General features: G+C 39.1%; 1 protein-coding gene across 2 annotated transcripts; it reads right to left on the bottom strand.

Annotated features, from left to right (window-relative positions):
• Positions 850 to 15,578, bottom strand: CLEC6A (C-type lectin domain family 6 member A). 2 transcript variants are annotated; one of them, XM_005680902.3, is made up of 6 exons: positions 15,386 to 15,574; positions 14,379 to 14,471; positions 11,039 to 11,140; positions 5,058 to 5,209; positions 2,509 to 2,624; positions 850 to 1,305 (listed from the first exon to the last, which is right to left on the bottom strand). In XM_005680902.3, the coding sequence occupies exons 1-6, from the start codon at positions 15,396 to 15,398 to the stop codon at positions 1,161 to 1,163; spliced, it is 621 nt and encodes a 206-aa protein (XP_005680959.2). In that variant the 5' UTR covers positions 15,399 to 15,574; the 3' UTR covers positions 850 to 1,160. The 2 variants fall into 2 exon arrangements, with proteins under 2 accessions (XP_005680959.2, XP_017903993.1); XM_018048504.1 differs by lacking the exon at positions 11,039 to 11,140 and having other exon boundaries at positions 15,386 to 15,578.

Consider the following 21,236-nt stretch of genomic DNA (forward strand, 5'->3'; position numbering starts at 1 on the left):
TGGGTTTGATCCCTGGGTCAGAAGACCCCCTAGAGAAGGCAATGGCAACTCATCCAGTATTCTTGCCTGGAAAATCCCCTGGACAGTGGAACCTGGTGGGCTACAGTCCATGGAGTCACACGTCAGACATGATTTTGTGACTAAGCAGGCACACATTGATTAAAGTTATCCCCATGAACAACTCTTCATTTTAATAACCACATTTCATAGACCCTAGATTTCTCTTAATACAGCATTTGTTGGATGATGTTTATAAATGAAAAATGTAGATATATGTACTTCCCAATGTGGTTTTACCAATATAAATTCAAATCAGTAAAGTGTAAGAGATCTCATTTATCTAGATCTCCAACACGTGGTATTACCTATTTATTCATTTTTGCCATTAAAATGGGTATGAAATATTATATTACTATGATCTTGACTTGCTGTTCTCAAGTTATGAGTAAAGCTGAGCATCTCTAAACATACAGCTTATTAGGTTATGTACTTCCTCTTCCATGAAGTGCTTTTCACTTATTTTTCCCAATTTTTGCCTTTCTAATTATTTCATGACAGTTGTTTAAGGTTCTTGGTATTAATACTGTGCTCCTTAAAAGTAATTGAAATATCTTCTCCCAGCTCAGTTTTCAAAAATTTTTAATTTAAAAACACTATAAAGGGTTTTGATAAACACAAGTTCATAAAGAATCTGCCTGCCAGTGCAAAAGATATGGGTTCAATCCTAGATCTGGAAGATCCCCTGGAGAAGGAAATGGCAACCCACTCTGTATCCTTGCCTGGGAAATCCCATGGATAAAGGAGCCTGGCAGCCTACAGTCAATGGGGTCACAAAAGAGCCAGACACAATTTAGCAACTAAACAACAACAAAGCCTTTTAATAGACAAAATAGTACAATATCTGGAACAACAAATGTTGAAAAGAAGTATGAAAAAAGAGAAGAAAAGAATGAATAACAAACTAAACAAAAAAGAAAATTAAGGAAAGTTCATCCTAAGATTAGTGGAAAAGAGGTCAATAGAAGAGGACGAACTGAAGAGAGAAAGGCATTGGAATATCCCCGTGACCTGATATGATGAGAATTATCATAAGTTACAAAAGGAAATTATAATTTTACAATGGGTCTAAATTTTAAAGATGTTAGTGAACAAAGTTCCACTCATAGGTAAATCTTCTTCATCTCACATATTGATTTCCTTTTAGAATCACAGAAAACATCATTCCAGCCCCATCCTCTCCCATCCCAGAAAACAACTGAGGCACATTCCTCTGCAGAAAAGTTGGGTTCATTTTGGTGCCAAAATCTAAGGAGAAACAAAGGGTAAAAACACTTCAGTGAATGCTGAGTGATTGATTAGAAAGTACTTAGGGTTAGGGTTGAAAAAATTGGGGTTCAGGATGAAGAAACATCTTAGTGATGACTCCTTTTCTTCATATAGCCATCCTTAAAAACCTCACATGCAGGTGGCTTCCCTAATGGTTCAGTGGTTAATACTTTGCCTCCCAGTGTAGAGGGCACAGGTTCGATCCCTGGTCAAGAAGCTAAGATCCCACATGCCTTGAGACCAAAAGACCAAAACATAAGCAGTATTGTAACAAATTCAATAAAGACTTTAAAAATGGTCCACATCAAAAAAAAAGTCTTAAAAATAAAACCACATGTGCAGACACATACTTTCGCTCTTGCTAATCTAAAATTCTCCTGGAAAATAAGTTTTTATGAAACAAGGCAAGATTTAGTGTTTTAAAATCTGATCTTCACTTCCTCTCCTATACAGAGCACTTATCCTGACCTCTCTCGTTTATGCACTCTTATCATATTCCTAAATCTCTCTGTTCTCATGGAGCTACACAAAGTGAGTATCAGAATGCTTAAATCTGGGATGCAATCTGTGGTAGGGTGAGACAGAAGGGACAGGACATTATTTTTTAAATTAAAAGACCTGGTACTGCTGCTGACTCATTTGACTTTAAGGAAGTAATTAAATTCTTCATCTACAAAGATAGGAATCACCACAAGTCCCCCAAATAGCTCACAAGGTTGTATAATAATGTATAATTAAATTCAGGGTTTTTTAAAGCCACAAACAAATAGTATTATTATATAGTTTTCCTATTAGAATTTGAACATAATACTGCTTCAGACATTTAAGTCTTATTAATTGGAGAAATACTTAACTGAATTGTTTGGGAGCAGCAAAAGTAACAGTTAAGAGCACCATCTTTGGACTTAAATAGAGTTGAGACTACTTTCTCATCTTACTAATTTATTGAACTTGGGCAATTTATTCTATCTCTTATCAGTAAAATGAGCTCTGAAAAAGAAGTTTTTATGAAATTTAGGTAAGATAATGCACGCACTTAGTAAGAACTTAATGATTGCTAGACTCTTGTTTTCAAAGTTATAGCCATTAGTATTAGCATTAATAGTTGCTGCTAACAAAATTTCTCTAATTTTCTTTGTGTAAACAAGACACTAGGATTCATTCATCTGAGTCTGCACTCACCTGACATTTTCCTTGTAAGGAGTCTGATCAATCCATTGCCAGTTGCCATTCCCTTGTGGGTCTGAGAGTCCCAGAAAATACGAAAATGTTTTATTCAGCTGCTGGATAATGAAATCCTATGTGAAGAAAAAGAGTCACAGGCTGAAATTTCCAGGTTGGATCAAGTAAGGGTTATCTCTAGCTCTGGAGAAAAGAAAATGCAGGTGTGAGGAACAGTGTCACGACAGCACACTGAACAAGAGTGACGGCTAAAAACACCAGCACTATCCCAGAGGAAGAAAGCTCTGTTCTGTGAGTTCCCATCTCAGACGATTTATTCGTCACCAAGAGACAATTCTTATTGTCTCTTCACCAAGAGACAATTCTTTTTCAATGTACAGATCAGTTTCTGTGCTTTAAATGTTTAATAAATTTTACAAATGTGTGTGTCATCTTATTTATCATTGTTTATCAGTAAAATTACATTTGGGTCATCAAAATTCAAATTTGTTTGTCTACTTTCCTAAGCAGTACTTCTCTAGGAAATAGATTTCAGTACTTGCAAAAGTTAAACATAAAGAGGTTCTAACTAAATTTTAACTCCAGTGTGTGATTAATTTCTGAAATTATTATTAGTTTTGACCAAGAGGAGCCAAGATGGAGAGTAGAAAGATCCCGAGTTCCCTCCTTTCACAGCACACCAGGATTACAACTATTTATAAAGCAACTGGCAATGAGAATGACCTGCAGGCTAGTTGAAAGATCGTCTACAACTTAACAACAAAGTGACTGGTAGATGGGTCAGAGACACAGAGGAGTCAAGATCCATACACCCGGATTGGTAACCCACAGATGAGATGATAATTAAAATTACAGAGATTATCTACAAGAAGCAATAGACCATAGAGTAGTTAACTGGATTAAAAAAGAAACTCCAGTGAGACTCACTTCAGTCTTAAGGACACACACAGACTGAAAGTGAGCAAATGGAAAAAGATATTCCACACAAATGAAGCTAAAACGGAGCAGGGGTAGCAAAAAATGAATTTGGACCATTACCTTATACTGCATTAAAAAAAAGAATTCAAAATGGAAGACCTAAATATAAGACCCATAACTATAAAAATTGTGAAAGAAAACACAACAGAAATGTTCTATGACACAGGATTTGGCAATTTTTTAGCTATGACACCAAAATCACAGGCAACAAAGAAAAAATAAACTAACAACTACATCAAACTCTAAAACTTATAAGCCTCAAAGGAGATAATCAACAGAGTGTAAAGGCAACCTGTGAAATGGGGGAAAATATTCAAAAACCATATATCTGATAAGGAATTGATATCTAGAATATATAAAACTCCTATAGCTCAACAAAAAACCTCACAGACATCTCAATTTTTACAATAGGGAGAGTACTTGAATACACATTTCTCCAAAGAAGGCATGCAATGATCAACAAATATATGAAAAGACGCTTGATACTGCTAATCATTAAAGAAAAGGAAATCAAGTCACGATAAAATATAATTTCACTCCCATTAGGATGGCCGCTACTGGAATAAAGACAAAGAAAATAATGTGTTGTCAATAAAATGGAGAAATTGGAACCTTTGTGTACTCTTTGTGGGACTATAAATAGTGTAGCCACTATATAAAACAGAAGAGTGGTTCCTCGAAAATTCAAATTAAGATTACTATATGACCCAGCAATCCCACTCCCAAATATATATGCAGATAATTGAAAGCAAAATTTCAAAGATCATCTGTGTTTATTGCAGCATTGTTCAGGAGAGCCAGGTGATGGAGCATCCCAAACGTCCATAAACATGTGAATGGATAAGTGATACATGTTTTATACATAGAGTGGAATATATTCAGACTTACAAAGGAGGAAAATCCTGTCACATGCTACAAAATGGATAAATTTTGAAGATATTATACTAAGTGAAATAAGGCAGTCACAAAAATACAAAATACTATATGATGAGGTATCTATAAGTATTAATTGTCAAACTCATAAATACAGAAATTAAAAGGGTGGTTTCCAGGGACTGGAGGGAGGGGGAAATGGGTTGTCACTGTCCACTGGGGATAGAGTTCAGTTTGGCAAGATGAAAAAGTTGTTAAATCTTGTTATTGAGTTAGTCAAAAAGTTCATTTGGGTTTTTCCATAAGACATTAGCTCTGATACTTTGGCCACCTGATGCGAAGAGCTGACTCTTCTAAGAAAGGACTCTGGTGCTGGGAAAGATCGAAGGCTGGAGGAGAAGGGGATGACAGAGGATGAGATGGTTGGATGGCATCACTGACTCAATGGACATGAGTTTGAGCAAGCTCCAGGAGATGGTGAAAGACAGGGAAGCCTGGCGTGCTGCAGTCCATGGGGTCGCAAAAAGTGAGACATGACTGAGCGACTGAACAACGATAAGACATTACAAATACAATAATGTGAATATAATTAGCACTACTAAACTGTACACTTAAAAAGAGTTAAGGTGGTACGTTTTGTTATTCTCTTTCCTCAGTTTTTTAAAAATTTTAATGAAAAATAAAGAAAACCAAAGTACCTGCTCTGTTTCTGTGTTGATCACCACCAAGTGAGCTCCCATCCCAATGCAGTTCTGCTCACTCTTAGCCCAGAAATTCTCTTCAGAAGAAATAAAGTAGCAGCTGGAACCGAACGGCTTCCAGGTACCTGGGCAACACCCCCAAATCTTTTCTGCGTTGCATGAAAGGAAAGGGTAAGTCTAAGATGAGACTAATAAGCTTAAAGGGGCATGTTCTATACATATAAAATTCTGATGATCTGTAGTCCTTTTTCAAAGATAGGTTTCTTAATTCATGTATTTTCTTTCAGTTCCCTTAATTATATAATTTGATGCCATAGAATTGCTTGTAAATAAACATTATTTAACATTAAGCCCTCAATATTTACTAAGGTAAGCCCTCAATATTTACTAAGGTTTGCCCGCAAAATTTGTCTGGATTTTTTTTTTTGCCAAAAAAAGTCACTATCAATATTTTTTTTCCTATTGTTCATATTCTTTATACATTAGAAGCACCAAATTCTTTCAGAGTTTCTAATGATCAACATAAGTGAGTCTGGAATTCTAGTTCTGCTTAATAATCTTGGGCAAGCCACAGAGCCTCAAATTTTTAACATTTTAATAATGGTAATTATTCTCAGGATGATTGTGGGAATTATAATTATTTATCATTAGAATTCTGTCTCTACCATTTATTATATATGTCCTTGAGCAAATTCCATAACCTCCTTGCACCTCATTTTTTTAATCCTTAAAATGGAAATAACAATACCAAACTCAAGGTGAGAGTTAATCACATAATATATACAAAGCACTTTAAAGAATTCTTAAGAGGTAATAATTGCTCATAAATATTACCTAGTACTAACTTTTACACAGTATCAAGCACTTAAGACTATAAACAAATAGTTCTCCCCTTTCTCCTTCAAAGCACCAGTTTGTCACTCTCCTTAGATTAAAATATCTGCAACTAACTGTAAAACTATCCACTGATGTCTTTTATATGTATATATATATATATATATAAAATTTGAGCCCATGTATATGTATATCTAAATAATATAACTTTGTTGGGTTTTGAACTTTCTTAAAGGTATTATATGTAGTCTTCTTGGGCTTAATTCCTCATTCCACAATGCTAAAATTCATCCATGGTGTTATATGTAGCTCTATTCTATTTGTGTTTTTTTAATTATGGCCAAATTATTACATATTAAGTAATGAGGAAACATTTAAAGGCTTACAATTCATTTTATAATATTATAAAGTGAATAAAATAGACTACATGAATATCATTTTAATATTGGCCCCCTTTAGAAATCTATCTTAATTATATATTCTGATCATTATTAAAAATTGCCTTTTCATAAGACTTCTCAAAATGTGCCTTAACAGATTATTTTAATTTTAAGTCTAATTTGACTGACTGTTTTGATAGTAGGGATTGGTTTTGCCAATTAATTATACATTGCAAACATTTTTCACATGTTAAATACAAATCTCCAGTTCCAAGGTTGACAAAAATACTGAAAAATGTGATGAGTAGAAGAATTTGTCAAAACGGCATGTTGATTTTAATATACTTCAGTTCCCTAACTGTTCTGAGAATAATGGATTGATCAAAATGCTTTGTAAGTATTGAACTGCTGCTGCTAGGTCACTTCAGTCGTGTCTGACTCTGTGCAACCCCATAGATGGCAGCCCACCAGGCTCCGCCCTCCCTGGGATTCTCCAGGCAAGAATGCTGGAGTGGGTTGCCATTTCCTTCTCCAATGCATAAAAGTGAAAAGTGATAGTGAAGTCGCTCAGTCGTGTCCGACTCTTCGCGACCCCATGGACTGCAGCCCACCAGGCTGCTCCATCCATGGGATTTTCCAGGCAAGAGTACTGGAGTGGGTTGCCATGTAATTAATAGTCATTTGATAAGACTTCTTAAACATTTTTGGTGTACTCCAGAAATTGAGAAAGCAAATGACTACTGACTGAAAAATAGCAAGACTTTGCAAATTATTCCATTTATTATTCTTAACACCCAACAGCATTGAAAAATAACCTAATCAAATTCTCAGCAGACCACCACAAATAATTTTTGGTACTAGAACACTGTATGATTTCTGGCAAATAACTCTGAAAATTTGCAAAAAATTGACTGACATCCTAACAAAGCACATTCTATGCCTATCTACTTATTTAGGTTAAGTAAGGCTTATCTAAAGTTTGTGTTGCTAAAGTGAAAAACAGGAGTAGAATTGATGTTGAATTCTCTCCCATTCTAGTGATAATGTTAACCAAGTAGATACTGTCTGATTGCATTTTTCAAGTCCCATTCATCTAACTTCCAATAGGATTTTGTTTTATTAGTAGTAACATCAATATTTAAAATACATTTGTGATGTTTTGAACGCAAGAAATTCATTACACTTAAAGCCCAGTGTTCCACAGAATATGAATCTATTACCCCTCTAGATATAATAACTGCTTTTCAAAATACTTTTAGGGGCTTGGCAAGCAGAACAGTTTAAATGTGACAGGTCGGGCTTCCCTGGTGGTCCAGTCGTTAGGACTGCCTTGCAATGGAAAGGACACCAGTCTGATCCCTGGTCCAGGAAGACTGCACGTGCTGTGGAACCGCTAAGTTTATGTGCCGCAACTACTGAGCCTGTGTGCTGCAACTATTAATACTGAAGCCTGCACGCCAAGAGACTGCGCTGCACAGCAAAAGAAGCCACTGCAGTGAGGAGACCACGCAATGCAACTAGAGAAAGCCCACATGCAGCAACGAAGACCCACCACCGTCGAAAAATAAAATAAATAAGTCTTTTTAAAAAAAGAAAAGAAAAAAGAGGACAGGCCTAGGCAGAACACAGGTCCACTGAAAAAACTCTGACTTTACCCATGCCTCTGAACATTTCAACACCAGGACTGGGTGGGGGAAAAAATGGGAAAGATACAATATGGATTTCAATTAGGTTTTAACTTCAATCAAATGGTAATCTTGTGTTTGAACTTTCATTTTTCCTTTTCACTGTTGTAATAATTTGAAAAGTTATTGTTTAAAAATTGGGCATTTTTATTTGATGATATGGTATTACACAACATAATTTCATCCCATAAGCTTATCTGTAACTTAAATTGGTTGTGTTGATCATCCTGAGTGGCCATAACATTAAGTTGGATAGATTTAGAGAGTGAATTTGAAGTCTCTTATGTCAGATGAATGTGGAGTTAATTTAATTAATATCCATCTGTTTTGTTCAATTCAGAGTATTCTGAAGACAAAGGCTTCCAGAAAAGTAGTCTTTAAAACTTCAGTAGTTATTGTTGGAGTGTCTCCAGAAGTCAGGAGGAAGACAATCCTGATAGACTTATGTTTTCCACCCCAGAAGGGCCAGCTCTACAGCTGTTTGACAAAAAATAAAACTCAGTGTGACAACAATACCATAGGTCAGGGAGAGTGAGGAAAATTACTCCTCAACACCCCCATGCACTACATTCTTGCCAAATACCCAAAAAATGGGGGAATTCTCAACATCTCACAGAAATACAAAGAAACCTCTGCCTTCTTGTTACCTTTCATAAGTTTCTGCATAAAAGCAGAGGAGGAAATATTTAGTTCCTGAAATAGCAGGAGTCTAATGTCTATTTGGGTCTCATTACTTGGAAGGAGTCAAGTCATAATGACCACTGCAAACATGCACTTTGCCTTTCTTGGGCTTTTGTGAGTCAGACCAGTGTTGATTCTGAATTGAACTCAACCAATTCTCTCTGTGGCTCAGATGGTAAAGATTTTCAGCTGGTAAAGAATCCACCTGCAATGTGATTGGGAGACCTGGGTTTGTTTGACCCCTGGGTCAGGAAGATCCCCTGGAGAAAGGAATGGCTACCCACTCCAGTATTCTTGCCTGGAGAATCCCATGGACAGAGAAGCCTGGTGGGCTACAGTACACGACTGAGCAACTAACACTTTCACTTACTTTCAATTCTCCATACGCTAAGTTACCAGGGTTGTTGTTTAGAGTAGGGGCAGTCTCACTGAGACAGGAAGACAGCAATATAGCCATTTTGAAAGGACCAGGGAACAGCCTTGCACAAAACAGCCCTTGGAAGCTAAATAGGAGCTTGAGTCCCAGAGACAGGGTTGAAAAAAAGCAGCAAAACAAAAACACACTTGCAGGAATAAAAGATTGACGTTATCTCTGCTGTGCTAACGAGTATACCTAGTTGCCACAAGAAGCTCAACTAAATATTTTAACCTTATCTGTTTCTGTCCTTTCTTGCAGAAAATCGTCATGCATTCCTTTTCCTTCACACAAGCTCTTTCTGTTCCCGACAGCCATCATGGACCCATCTGCCACTGATTTTAAAAGTTTGATGGACTTTCCTGGTGGGCCAGTGGTTAAGAATTCTCCTTACAATGCAGGGGATTTGGGTTTAACCCCTCATTAGGAAACTAAGATCCCACATGTGCTGTGCTTAGCCGCTCATTTGTGCCTAACTCCTGCGACCCCATGGACTGATGACCCCACATTCCTCTGTCCTTGGGATTTTCAGGCAAGAATATTCGAGTGGGTTGCCATTTCCTCCTCCAGGGGATCTTCCCCCCACCACCACCACCATCCCCGCCCCCCGCCCCAGGGATCGAACCGTGTCTCCAGTGTCTCCTGCATTACAGGCAGATTCTTGGTAACTATGTGCTGCTGAAACCACAGAGCCTGTGCTGTTTAGAGCCTATGTGCCTCAATGAATAATCAGCACAGCCAAAATGCTAAAATTTTTTTTTTAATGTTTGACAATTGTTGGAAATTATCAGTGATCATGGGACAAACTCTCCTTATTGTTATAAAAGCAACTCACCCCCTATTACTTGGGGAGCTGGCATTTTTCTCCCTGCCTTCCCTCTTGTGTACAAGCTGTCTACTTTAAAAAAAGCTTTGCCTGCCTAAGACTCTTGTGGAATCAATATTCATTTCTACGGTATCACTGTCCAGGGATCTGGAAAGGACGTGGTAACGCTATCCTGAGCCATGTTCTGAGCTCCAAGTTAACCGTAATAAAGCTGATTCTTGGAATGGATATGGGCATTATTTTTATTCATTTATCTTTGGCTGTGCTGGGTCTTTTCTCGCTGTGTGTGGGCTTTTCTCTAGTTGTGACGAGCGGAGGCTACTCTCTATCTGCAGTGCATATGCCTCTCATTGCAGTGGCTTCTCCTGTTGCCAAGCGCAGGCTCCAGGGCACACAGGCTTCAGTAGTTGTGGCATGTGGGCTCAGCAGTTGCCACTCCTGAGCTCTAGAGCACAGGCTCAATAGTTGTAGTGCAGGAGCTTAGTTGCTTCACAGCATGTGAGATCTTCCCAGATCACGGATCAAACCCACATCTACTGCTTGGCGGGTGGACTTTTTAACCACTGAACTCCCGAGCCTCGATATGGGCATTATTAATTGGGCATTTTAGATATCAAAAAGATTTTATCCATTTGGTAGAGGGTGAGGGTAATGTGAAATAAGAACCGTTAGGAATAATTTCCAGGGTGGGCTTCAGCAAATTACGAGGGTATGTTGGTAGCACATATTGAGGTCAACAAGGCTGGAGGAGGCATTTTTTGAAGGCAAGTCTAGAACCTGATATGAAGAATGAAGTTTAGATATACATTAATTATATCCAGGCAGCAAATTTGCATGCTGTGCTGTGCTTAATCGCTCAGTCATGGCCGACTCCTTGCAACCCCATGGACTATAGCCCACCAGAAGCCTCTGTCCATGGGGATTCTCCAGGCAAGAATACTGGAATGGGTTGCCATGCTCTCTTCCAGGGGATCTTTCCCAACCCAGGGATCGAACCCAGGTCTCCCACATTTCACCAGATTCTTTACCATCTGAGCAACCAGGGAAGCCTGCGGCAAATTTATTTTTTTTTTTTAATAGAATAAACCAATCTTGAGCTCAACCCTGACCTCTCTCTGAGAAAAGGGGTAGTCTAGTTAAACATTGCAACACCTTACCTGTCACCCTTGTCCCTTCACTGAAGCAGGTTAGATTTGAATGATGTGTGTGAAGTTCAGACAGCCTTTTGCCAGTGTTGCCATATGTAAAATAATAAGTCACTGTAAAAGGAGAAGAAGGATTAGTATCCTTCCATTCTTTCACTATTGAGCCTTATGCTCTAAATCTGTGCCACGCTGGCTTACCTGCAACTGTCGCCACTCTCTTCTTTCTAAGCCAGCTCAATAAAGACCATACTGATTGTATATGGAATCTAGGGAAAATGTACTGAGGAACATATTTGCAGGGCAGGAACAGAGACCTGGACGTAGAGAATGACTTGTGCACACAGGGTGAGAAGGGGAGGGTAGGACGAGTTGAGAGAGTAGCATTGACTTACCACACTACCACGTGTAAAATGAATAGCTAGTGAGAAGCTGCCATATAGCACGGGGAGCTCAGCTGGGTGCTCTGTGATGACCTGGAGGGGTGGGATGGGGGCGTGGAAGAGAGGCATAAGAGTGAGAGGATATATGTATCCATATGGCTGATTCACACTGTTGCACAGCAGAAACTAACGCAATTATGTGTTGTGTGTTAGTCACTCAGTCATGTCTGACTCTTTGAGACCCCCTGGACTATAGCCCACCAGGCTCCTCTGTCCATGGAATTCTCCAGGCAAGAATACTGGAGTAGGTTGCCATTTATACTCCAACTGAAAAAAAATTGTTTAATGTTTGCTTATATGCATTATCATGTTTGTTTTTATGCCTACACACTTATTTTTCACTCTTTCCCCCATTAAAATTTAAGCTTTATGTTCTAGGGCTTCCCTGGTGGCTCAGAGGTTAAAGCGTCTGCCTCCAAAGTGGGAGACCCGGGTTCGATCCCTGGGTTGGGAAGATCCCCTGGAGAAGGAAATGGCAACCCACTCCAGTATTCTTGACCAGAGAATCCCATGGACGGAGGAGCCTGGTGGGCTGCAGTCCACGGGGTCACACAGAGTCGGACACAACTGAGTGACTTTACTTACTTTTACTTATGTTCTAGGGCAGAAATTCTGTTCTCTTTTTTTTTTTTTTTCATTAACTTTTATAAAAGTATGTTTGCTTTACAATATTGTATTAGTCTACTGTCCAGCAAAGTGAATGAGCCATACATCTACATATATCCTCTCCCTTTTGGCCTTTCTTCCCATTCAAGTCAGCCCTGAGCATTAAATAGCGTTCCTTGTGCTATTATACAGTATGTTCTCAGTAGCTGAGATTCTGTTTTCTATACCAGTTAATCACCTAGAGCTGTGATGATCACAATAATCAATAGACACTGTTCATTCACTGGCTATCTGCTTCTCTTCAAATTTTTTTAACTCTTTATTTTATATTGGTGTATAGCCAATTGACAATGTTGTGATAGTTTCATGTGGACAGTAAAGGGACTCAGCCGTACATATACATGTATCCATTCTCCCCCAGACTGCCCTCCCATCGAGGTTGCCACATAACATTGAGCAGAGTTCCATGTTCTATACAGTAGGTTCCTTGCTGGTTATCCATTTTAAATATAGCAGTATGTACATGTCCATCCATAACCCCCTAACTATCTCTTTCCTCCATACTTTCCCCACCCCCTGACCCAGCAACTATAAGTTCATTCTCTAAGTCTGTGAGTCTTTTCTGTTTTGCAAGTAAGTTCATTTGTATCTTTTTTTTTTTTTTAGATTCCATATATAAGAGATGTCATATGATACTTCTCCTTTTCTGTCTGATTTACTTCACTCCTATGACAATATCTCGGTCTATCCATCTTCCTGCAAGTGGCATTATTTCATTTTTTAATGGCTGAGTAATATTCCATTGTATACATGTACCACATCTTTTTTATTCATTCACCTGTTGATGGACATCTAGGTTGTTCCATGTCTTAGCTATTGTAAACAATGCTGCGATGAACATTGGGGTACATGAATCCTTTGGATCATGTTTTGCTCCAGATATATACCCAGGAGTGGGGTTGCAGGGTCTTATGGTAGCTCTCCTTCATGTTAATAATCCTGAAGTGAGTTTGCAGTTTATTCCAGTATTTTTTTAAAATACTGACTGCTGGTAGCTACACTTAAACATAGAGGATAAATAACAACCAAGGGGAGGCTTTAAACTTTTAGAGTCATTTTAAGTCTCAAATGAATAGAAACTTTTATGTTCAGGGTGTGCACATTGAGTAAGACCTGTTCTCTTTCAGGTCCTGATTTGATTCTTCACTCATATCCTTCTCGTCCTTCTGTTACTGAAACCCTGTTCTGTCGAACGTTACTACGTCTCTCTTAGCCTATGTCTCGGAGTTCTGAATACCTGCTTCCTCTTGATTACTGACATAACTACCCTTAAACCCCTTTCTCTCTTGCACTTGACCCTGTAAAGTAAAGCAAATTCTAATCCTGGTGATAATTCTTTGTGCTTTAATGAAGACTATAAGATTGATTTCCATGTCAGAAGGAGCTTCAAATATGGCCCATTTGACATAGGAAGTCAGTTTCACTCCCTTGGATTATTCAATAACTATTTTTAACCACCTTGTCAGTGAATAGAGAACTAAACTGTGGGTTAAAGAGCAAAAAGGCCTTTAAGACTTCTCACAAAATGAACTTGAACTATTTAACTGGAAGCAAAGGGAACAGGAAAGAAATACTTTATTCTCTTCTAGTTCCAATATTCCACTTGAAAACTTTTTCCTTTCCTAGTGGGAAAGACTCCCACATGAAAACCAAAGACCCTAATCTAAAGTATTATGATCATAAAGGCAGTTATGGCTGTCCTCTCACTAGAGGGCTTTATGACAGGTGATCACAGTGAACCCAGGAGTGAAGATGGAGTCCTCGAGGATGGCGACAAGCAACATACAATCTAGGTGAAGTCGTGATTGGGTAAATGCTAGTAAAACCAGGCAAAATAAGCCTGGAAGAAGAACCAGTTATCAAAACAAGGAGGAAGCAGAGAAAAGGGAGGAGGAGGGGAGAGGAAAATGAAGAAAAAGCATGGCATTCCAAGTAAGAGCTAACATATTAATGCATGAAGGAGAACATATTCTAGGGAAGGGGTCCCCAACCTCTGGGATCTAATGCCTGATGATCTGAGGTGGAGCTGATATAATAATAATAACAGAAATAAAGCTCACAATAAGTGTAATGTGTTTGAATCATCCTGAAACCATTCCCCATCCTAACCCCTAGTTTGTGGGAAAATTGTCTTCCACAAAGTGGGCACCTGGTGCCAAAAAGGTTGAGGATCACTGCCTAGAGGGTCTACACTGAACTTGATGGGGAAGGGATCAAGGGACATAGCCCCTCAATGATCAACTTACCCACACAGCTCACAATGAAGCATGCACTGAGGAGGGCTAAGCCAAGTACCGCAATACACCAGAGCCTCACCCGGAAGCAGGATTCTGCATTCCCTGTCAAGTCAGCAAGACAGATGTAGTTACCAGGAGTTCCAGGAAGCAAGAGACCCTAAAGAAGCTTAGAGCAATGAAGACATCAGATGAAGAATCTCAGAGTAATTAAAAGACTTAAATAAGAAGAGAACTTAGGGAACTCCCCTGGCGATCCAGTGGCTAAGGATCCGCCTTGCAATGCAGGAGACACAGGTTCCACCTCTGGTCACAGAGATAAGATCCCACATGCTGTGGGGCAACTGAACCCACATGCCTCAACTAAGACCTAACACAGCCAAGTAAGTAAATAAGTATCTTTTTTAAAATAGAGAGAGCTTAGAAACACCCTCAAGATTAAATAACCAGGTAGTGGCTCTCAAAGGTGGAGCTAGTGGTGAAGAACCCGCCTGCCAATGCAGGAGATATGAGACACGGGTCCAATCCTTGGGTCACGAAGATCCCCTGGAGAAAAAATGGCAGCCCACTTGAGTATTCTTGCCTGGGAAACTCCATGGACAGAGGAGTCTGGTGGGCTACCGTCCATGGGGTCACAAAGAGTCGGACGTGACTAAAGCAACTTAGCAGCAGCTCTCAGGTCTTAAACAATCCAGGCAAAACTCATTCTCAGCCAAAGGTAATTTCCGTTTCCTTCTTCTTTCTTCTTAATACTATAATCATCTGTTGATTTCCCCATCTTTCTCAAAATATCTTCTCTGTCTCTTACTTCTCATAAACCTCTGTGTCATGTGGTTTGTTACACTTTCAAGTGAGTCTGGCCTCTGAGGAATCATTCTTTGAGTCTCCCATGACTCCACAATGTGGTCCAATGGCTTTCCCATCCATTTGTCTGTTGTCTACCTCTTCTTTCCAGATGACTCATCATTTCATCACACGCTTATACCTTCCTTTCTTGAATGGAGGAAAGGAATACTTACCTTCCCGCACCATTCTGTGAGCTCCCTGTGCTCAGGAGGTCCAAGAGCCTCTTTCTCTCTCTCTCTGAAGATGTTACCCAGAGCTCTGGCTTCATTCAAAGAAGTCAGAGCTCAGAGATGAACTGCTGAACACTCTGATGTGACTAAGAGACATCCAATATAAAGGGCACCTTGAAAGAAGAAGTCGCGGTTTGGACTATAGATTCCAGTGATTTTTAAATAGTGGGTAAAATGAAAGAGAAACTGAGAAACCTAGCCTAAACTCTTCATGAGAACTTCAACAAGAATACTCACATCAATTGTTCACTTTCTGACAGAAAGTTTCTCTCTGATTCCTACTCAGAACAGAGTAGGAATCTTTAAAAAAATTATTTGTAAGAGATAATTAATTCAGTAGTCCTTAGCCAATTTAGGGGGGCTTTCCTTGTGGCCGAGTGGTAAAGAATCTGCCTGCCAATGCAGAAGACTTGGGTATAATCCTGGGTAAGGCAGATCCCTTGAAAAGGAAATGGCAACCCACTCCAGTATTCTAGCCTGGGAAATCCCATGGGCAGAGGAGCCTGGTAGGCTACAGTTCATGGGGTTGCAAAAGAGTCAGACATCATTTAGCAACTAAACAACAAGCCAATTTTTACACTGAGTTTTATGTAAGACTTAACCCATGTGTTTAATAGTATCCTAGGAAGTGAGCAAAAGTCTGATTGAATAGATATGACTTAGATAATAAGGGTTAATATAATAAATTACATAAAGAACCATGGACATTGTTTAGGAATATAATGCAAAGTGGAAGAGACTGGAATGTATCTGTAAATGTGATAAAACATTCTTATTACATCAAGACCAAGACTGAAGAACATTTATTAATATATTACAATCTCCTTGATTAAGTAAGGAGGAGCTTGAAGTGGTATAACATCAAGGGTGAGCTTTATTAATATCTTGTTATTACTCAAGGGCTTAGGGATCCTTCCTCACATACTCTTTCCAGAATGTAGAGTTTTCTGTTAACATTACATATATCTCCACAGTCTCAATTGAGCAACCACAAATACAAGAAACAAAAATCAAAACTACCATGGATGTATGACTTTTGAACTCAGCAGAATTTGTTTGTTTGTTTTTCTGACTGTGCCACGCAGCATGTGGGATCTTTACTCCCAGACCAAGAATTAAAGCCATACCTCCTCACTGGGAGCTCAGAGTCTTAACCACTGGACCACCAGGGAAGTCCCAACTCAGCAGGACTTTTTAAGTAACAGGATAGTTATCAATAATAATGAAAATAGACATTGAGACTAAGATTAAAAACCCACAAAATTCTCCCCCCACCCAATTAGTTTGGGATGCAACAAGTCATAATGGGAGAAGTGATTATAAAATGTCACCATCTGTTTTCAGTTCCCCTCAGCGATGAAGAAACATAAACCCAAGGATGAAATCATTTCATCATCCAGAAAAAGAATATTCTCCTCAAATGTGGAGAAAAGGGAACTCCATACATGGTTGGTGAAATGTAAATTGGTACAGCCACTATGAAAAACAGTATGGACTTCTCTAAAAAACTAAGAGTAGAACCATATGATCCAGTAATTCCACTCCTGGGTATATATCCAGCAAAAATAAAAACTCTCATTTTAAAAGATGCACTGTCAATCAGCATTGGATCTGATTGACATTCATAGAATATTTTATCCAAAATGACAAAATATACATTTGTCCCCAACTCACATAGAATACTACCAAGATATGTCACATTCTGGTGCATAAAATACACTTTAACAAATTTAAAATAATAGGAATTATACAGTGTCTGCTCTCAGCCCACAATGGTATTAAACTAAAAGTCAGTAATAAAAGAACAAATGGAAAATCCCAAAATACTTGGAGATTAAACAACACACCTCTAAAAGACACAAGAGTCAGAGAATAATTTTTTTTTTTAGCCATGCTACAGGGCTTTCAGGGTTTTAATTCCCGCACCAGGGATCAAACTGGGCCTACAGCAGTGGAAGAGCCGAATCCTAACCACTGAATCACCAGGGAATTCCCCCCAGTTTTTTAAATTTTAATTACATGAAATGAAATGTATCAAAATTTATGGGCTACAGCAAAGGAAATGCTTAGAGGAAAATTTTATACCACTGAAGCCCTATATCAGAAAAGACGAAAGACCTAAAATCAGTAACTTAAGCTTCCACCTTAGACAACTATAAAAACAGAAAATTAAATCCAAAGTAAGTAGAAGAAAAATAAATAATAAAAGTGAGAGTAGAAATTAATGAAATTGAAAACAGCAAAACAATAAAGACAAGGAAACCAAAAGTTTTTTCTTTAAAAATATCAACAAAATTATTTTTAAAATCAACAAAATTGATAATCTCCTAGCCAGTTAATGAAGAAAAGAATGAGAGAAGGCATAAATTACCAAAATTAGAAGTGAAAAAGAAGTTATGAAAGGAGTTATCATGAATGACCCACACAGACGTTAAAAGAATAACTAAGGAATGTTATGGGAAAAGCCCACATAACTACATGCATTATAGAACGTGGGTCACTTCTATTCGTTGCTATAACACTTCTCAAAGCAGCTTACAATTAGCATTCTTATAAACATCTTTGTTAGACGTGCACTTTAACACTCCCCTGCACGCATTTCGGGATAGTGATCATGTCTATTCACTGACATAACAGTGGTCTGAACTCAACTTGCAAATTGCATTTTGGTGGTTGTTGTTTAGTCACTAAGTCACGTCTGACTCTTTTGAGATCCCATGGACTGTAGCCCACCAGGCTCCTCTGTCCATGAAATTCTCTGGGCAAGAATATTGGAGCAGATTGCCATTCCCTTCTACAGGGGATCTTCCTGACCCAGGGCTCGAACCCAGGTCAATCTGCCTGTAATGCAGGCAGATTCTTTACTGTCTGCAAAATGAGGTAGTCTCTTTGGAAGACAGTCTGGCAGTTTCTTACAAAGCCATGCGTAATCTTAACATAAAATCCAGCAGCTGTGCTCTCAGATATTTACCTAAATGAGCTGAAAGCATGTTCACACAAAAATCTGCACATGAATGCTTTGTTATTGTTGTTTAGTCCCTGAGCCATACTCAACTCTTTTGGGATCCCATGGACTATAGCCCGCCAGGTTCCTCTATCCATGAAATTTCCCAGGCAAGAATACTGGAGTGGGCTGCCATTTCCTTCTCAGAGGATCTTCCCAACCCAGGGATCAATCCAAGTCTGTGTGAATGTTTACAGCAGCTTTATTCACAGTTGTCAAAAACTGGAAACAACCATGATGCCCTTTGATAGGTAGGTAAATAAACTGTTGGAGCTAACATCTGTTGGATCATTGAAAAAGTAAGAGAGTTCCAGAAAAATATCTACTTCTGCTTTATTGACTATGCCAAAGCCTTTGACTGTATGGATCACAACAAACAGTGGAAAATTCTTCAAGAGATGGGAATGCCAGATCACCTGATCTGCACCTGAGAAATATGTATGCAGGTCAAGAAGCAACGGTTAGAAGTGGACATGGAACAGACTGGTTCCAAATTGGGAAAGGAATACATCAAGTCTATATATTGTTAACCTGCTTATTTAACTTACATGCAGAGTACATCATGTGAAATGCCAGGCTGGTTGAAGGACAAGCTGGAATGAATATCGCCAGGAGAAATATCAATAACCTCAGATAAGCAGATGACACCCCACCCCTATGGCAGAAAGCAAAAAGAAACTAAAGATCCTCTTGATGAAAGTGTAAGAGGAGAGTGAACAAGTTGGCTTAGAGCTCAACATTCATAAAACTAAGATCACGGCATCTGGTTCCATCACTTCATGGCAAATAGATGGGGAAACAATGGAAACAGTCACAGACTTTATTTTGGAGGGGCTTCAAAATTACTGCAGATGGTGACTGCAGCCATGAAATTAAAAGATGCCTGCTCCTTGGAAGAAAAGTTATGACCAACCTAGATAGCATATTCAAAAGCAGAGATGTTACTTTGCCAACAAAGGTTCATCTAGTCAAAGCTATGATTCTTTCAGTAGTCATGCATGGATGTGAGAGATGGACTATAAAGAAAACTGAGCACTGAAGAATTTATGGTCTTGAACTGTGGCGTTGGAGAAGACCCTCGAAAGTCCCCTGGACTGCAAGGAGATCCAACCAGTCCATCCTAAAGGAAATCAGTCCTGAATATTCACTGGAAGGACTGATGCTAAAGCTGAAGTTCCAATACTTTGGCCACCTGATTCAAAGAACTGACTCACTGGAAAAGACCCTGATGCTGGGAAAGATTGACGGTGGAAGGAGAAGGGGATGACAGAGGATGAGCTGGTTAGATGGCATCACCAACTCAATAGACATAAGTTTGAGTAAACTCCAGGAGTTGGTGATGGACAGAGAAGCCTGGGGTGCTGCAGTCCATGGGTTCGCAAAGAGTTGGACACAACTGAGTGACTGAACTGAACTGAGATAAACTGTGGTACAGCCACATGATGAAAATTTTCCATGATAAAACGAAAGGAGCTATCAAGCCACAAAAAGATGTGGAAGAATCTTAAATACATATTGTTAAGTGAAATAAGCCTGTCTAAAATGCCACATAATGCATGATTCCAACTATATGACAATCTAAATAAGGCAAAACTGCAGAAACATAAAAAGGTCAGTGGTGGCCAAGGGTCATGCAAAAGTGGAAAAGGAAAGAATAGGTGGGGCACAGGGGATTTTACTGCCTATTTAACTTATATGCAGAGTACATCATGAGAAACGCTGGGCTGAAAGAAGCACAAGCTGGAATCAAGATTGCCAGGAGAAATATCAATCACCTCAGATATGCACATGACACCACCCTTATGGCAGAAAGTGAAGAGGAACTAAACAGCCTCTTGATGAAAGTGGAAGTAGAGAGTGAAAAATTTGGCTTAAAGCTCAACACTCAGAAAACTAAGATCATGGCATCTGGTCCCATCACTTCATGGGAAATAGATGGGGAAACAATGGAAACAGTGTCAGACTTTATTTTGGGGGGCTCCAAAATCCCTGCAGATGGTGACTGCAGCCATGAAATTAAAAGACGTTTACTCCTTGGAAGGAAAGTTATGACCAACCTAGATAGCATATTCAAAAGCAGAGACATTACTTTGCCAACAAAGTTCCATCTAGTCAAGGCTATGGTTTTTCCTGTGGTCGTGTATGGATGTGAGAGTTGGACTGTGAAGAAAGCTGAGCGCCGAAGAATTGACGTTTTTGAGCTGTGGTGTTGGAGAAGGCTCTTGAGAGTCCCTTGGACTGCAAGGTGAACCAACCAGTCCATTCTGAAGGACATCAGTCTGGGTGTTCTTTGGAAGGACTGATGTTAAAGCTGAAACTCCAATACTTTGGCCACCTCATGCGAAGAGTTGACTCTTTGGAAAAGACTCTGATGCTGGGAGGGATTGGGGGCAGGAGGAGAAGGTAACGACAGAGGATGAGATGGCTGGATGTCATCACTGACTCGATGGACGTGAATCTGAGTGAACTCGGGAGTTGGTGATCGACAGGGAGGCCTGGCGTGCTGTGATTCATGTGGTGGCAAAGAGTCGGACACGACTGAGCAACTGAACTGAACTGAACTGAATGGTTAATACAATACATTCCCAGCTACATATGGAAGACAAAAACACATGACCACAAAAGTCATATAAATGAATGTTTATAGCAGCTTTATTCATAATATCTAAAACCTAGAAAGGATCAATTATCTTTAAAAGAAGAAAGGATAACATCATGATATATTATATACAATGGAATATGACTCAACAGTAAAATTGAATGTAGAACTGAAAAAATACAAAACATGGA

Source organism: Capra hircus, chromosome 5 (genome assembly GCF_001704415.2).
Source record: "Capra hircus breed San Clemente chromosome 5, ASM170441v1, whole genome shotgun sequence".
In the NCBI taxonomy this organism is placed as follows: domain Eukaryota; kingdom Metazoa; phylum Chordata; class Mammalia; order Artiodactyla; family Bovidae; genus Capra; species Capra hircus.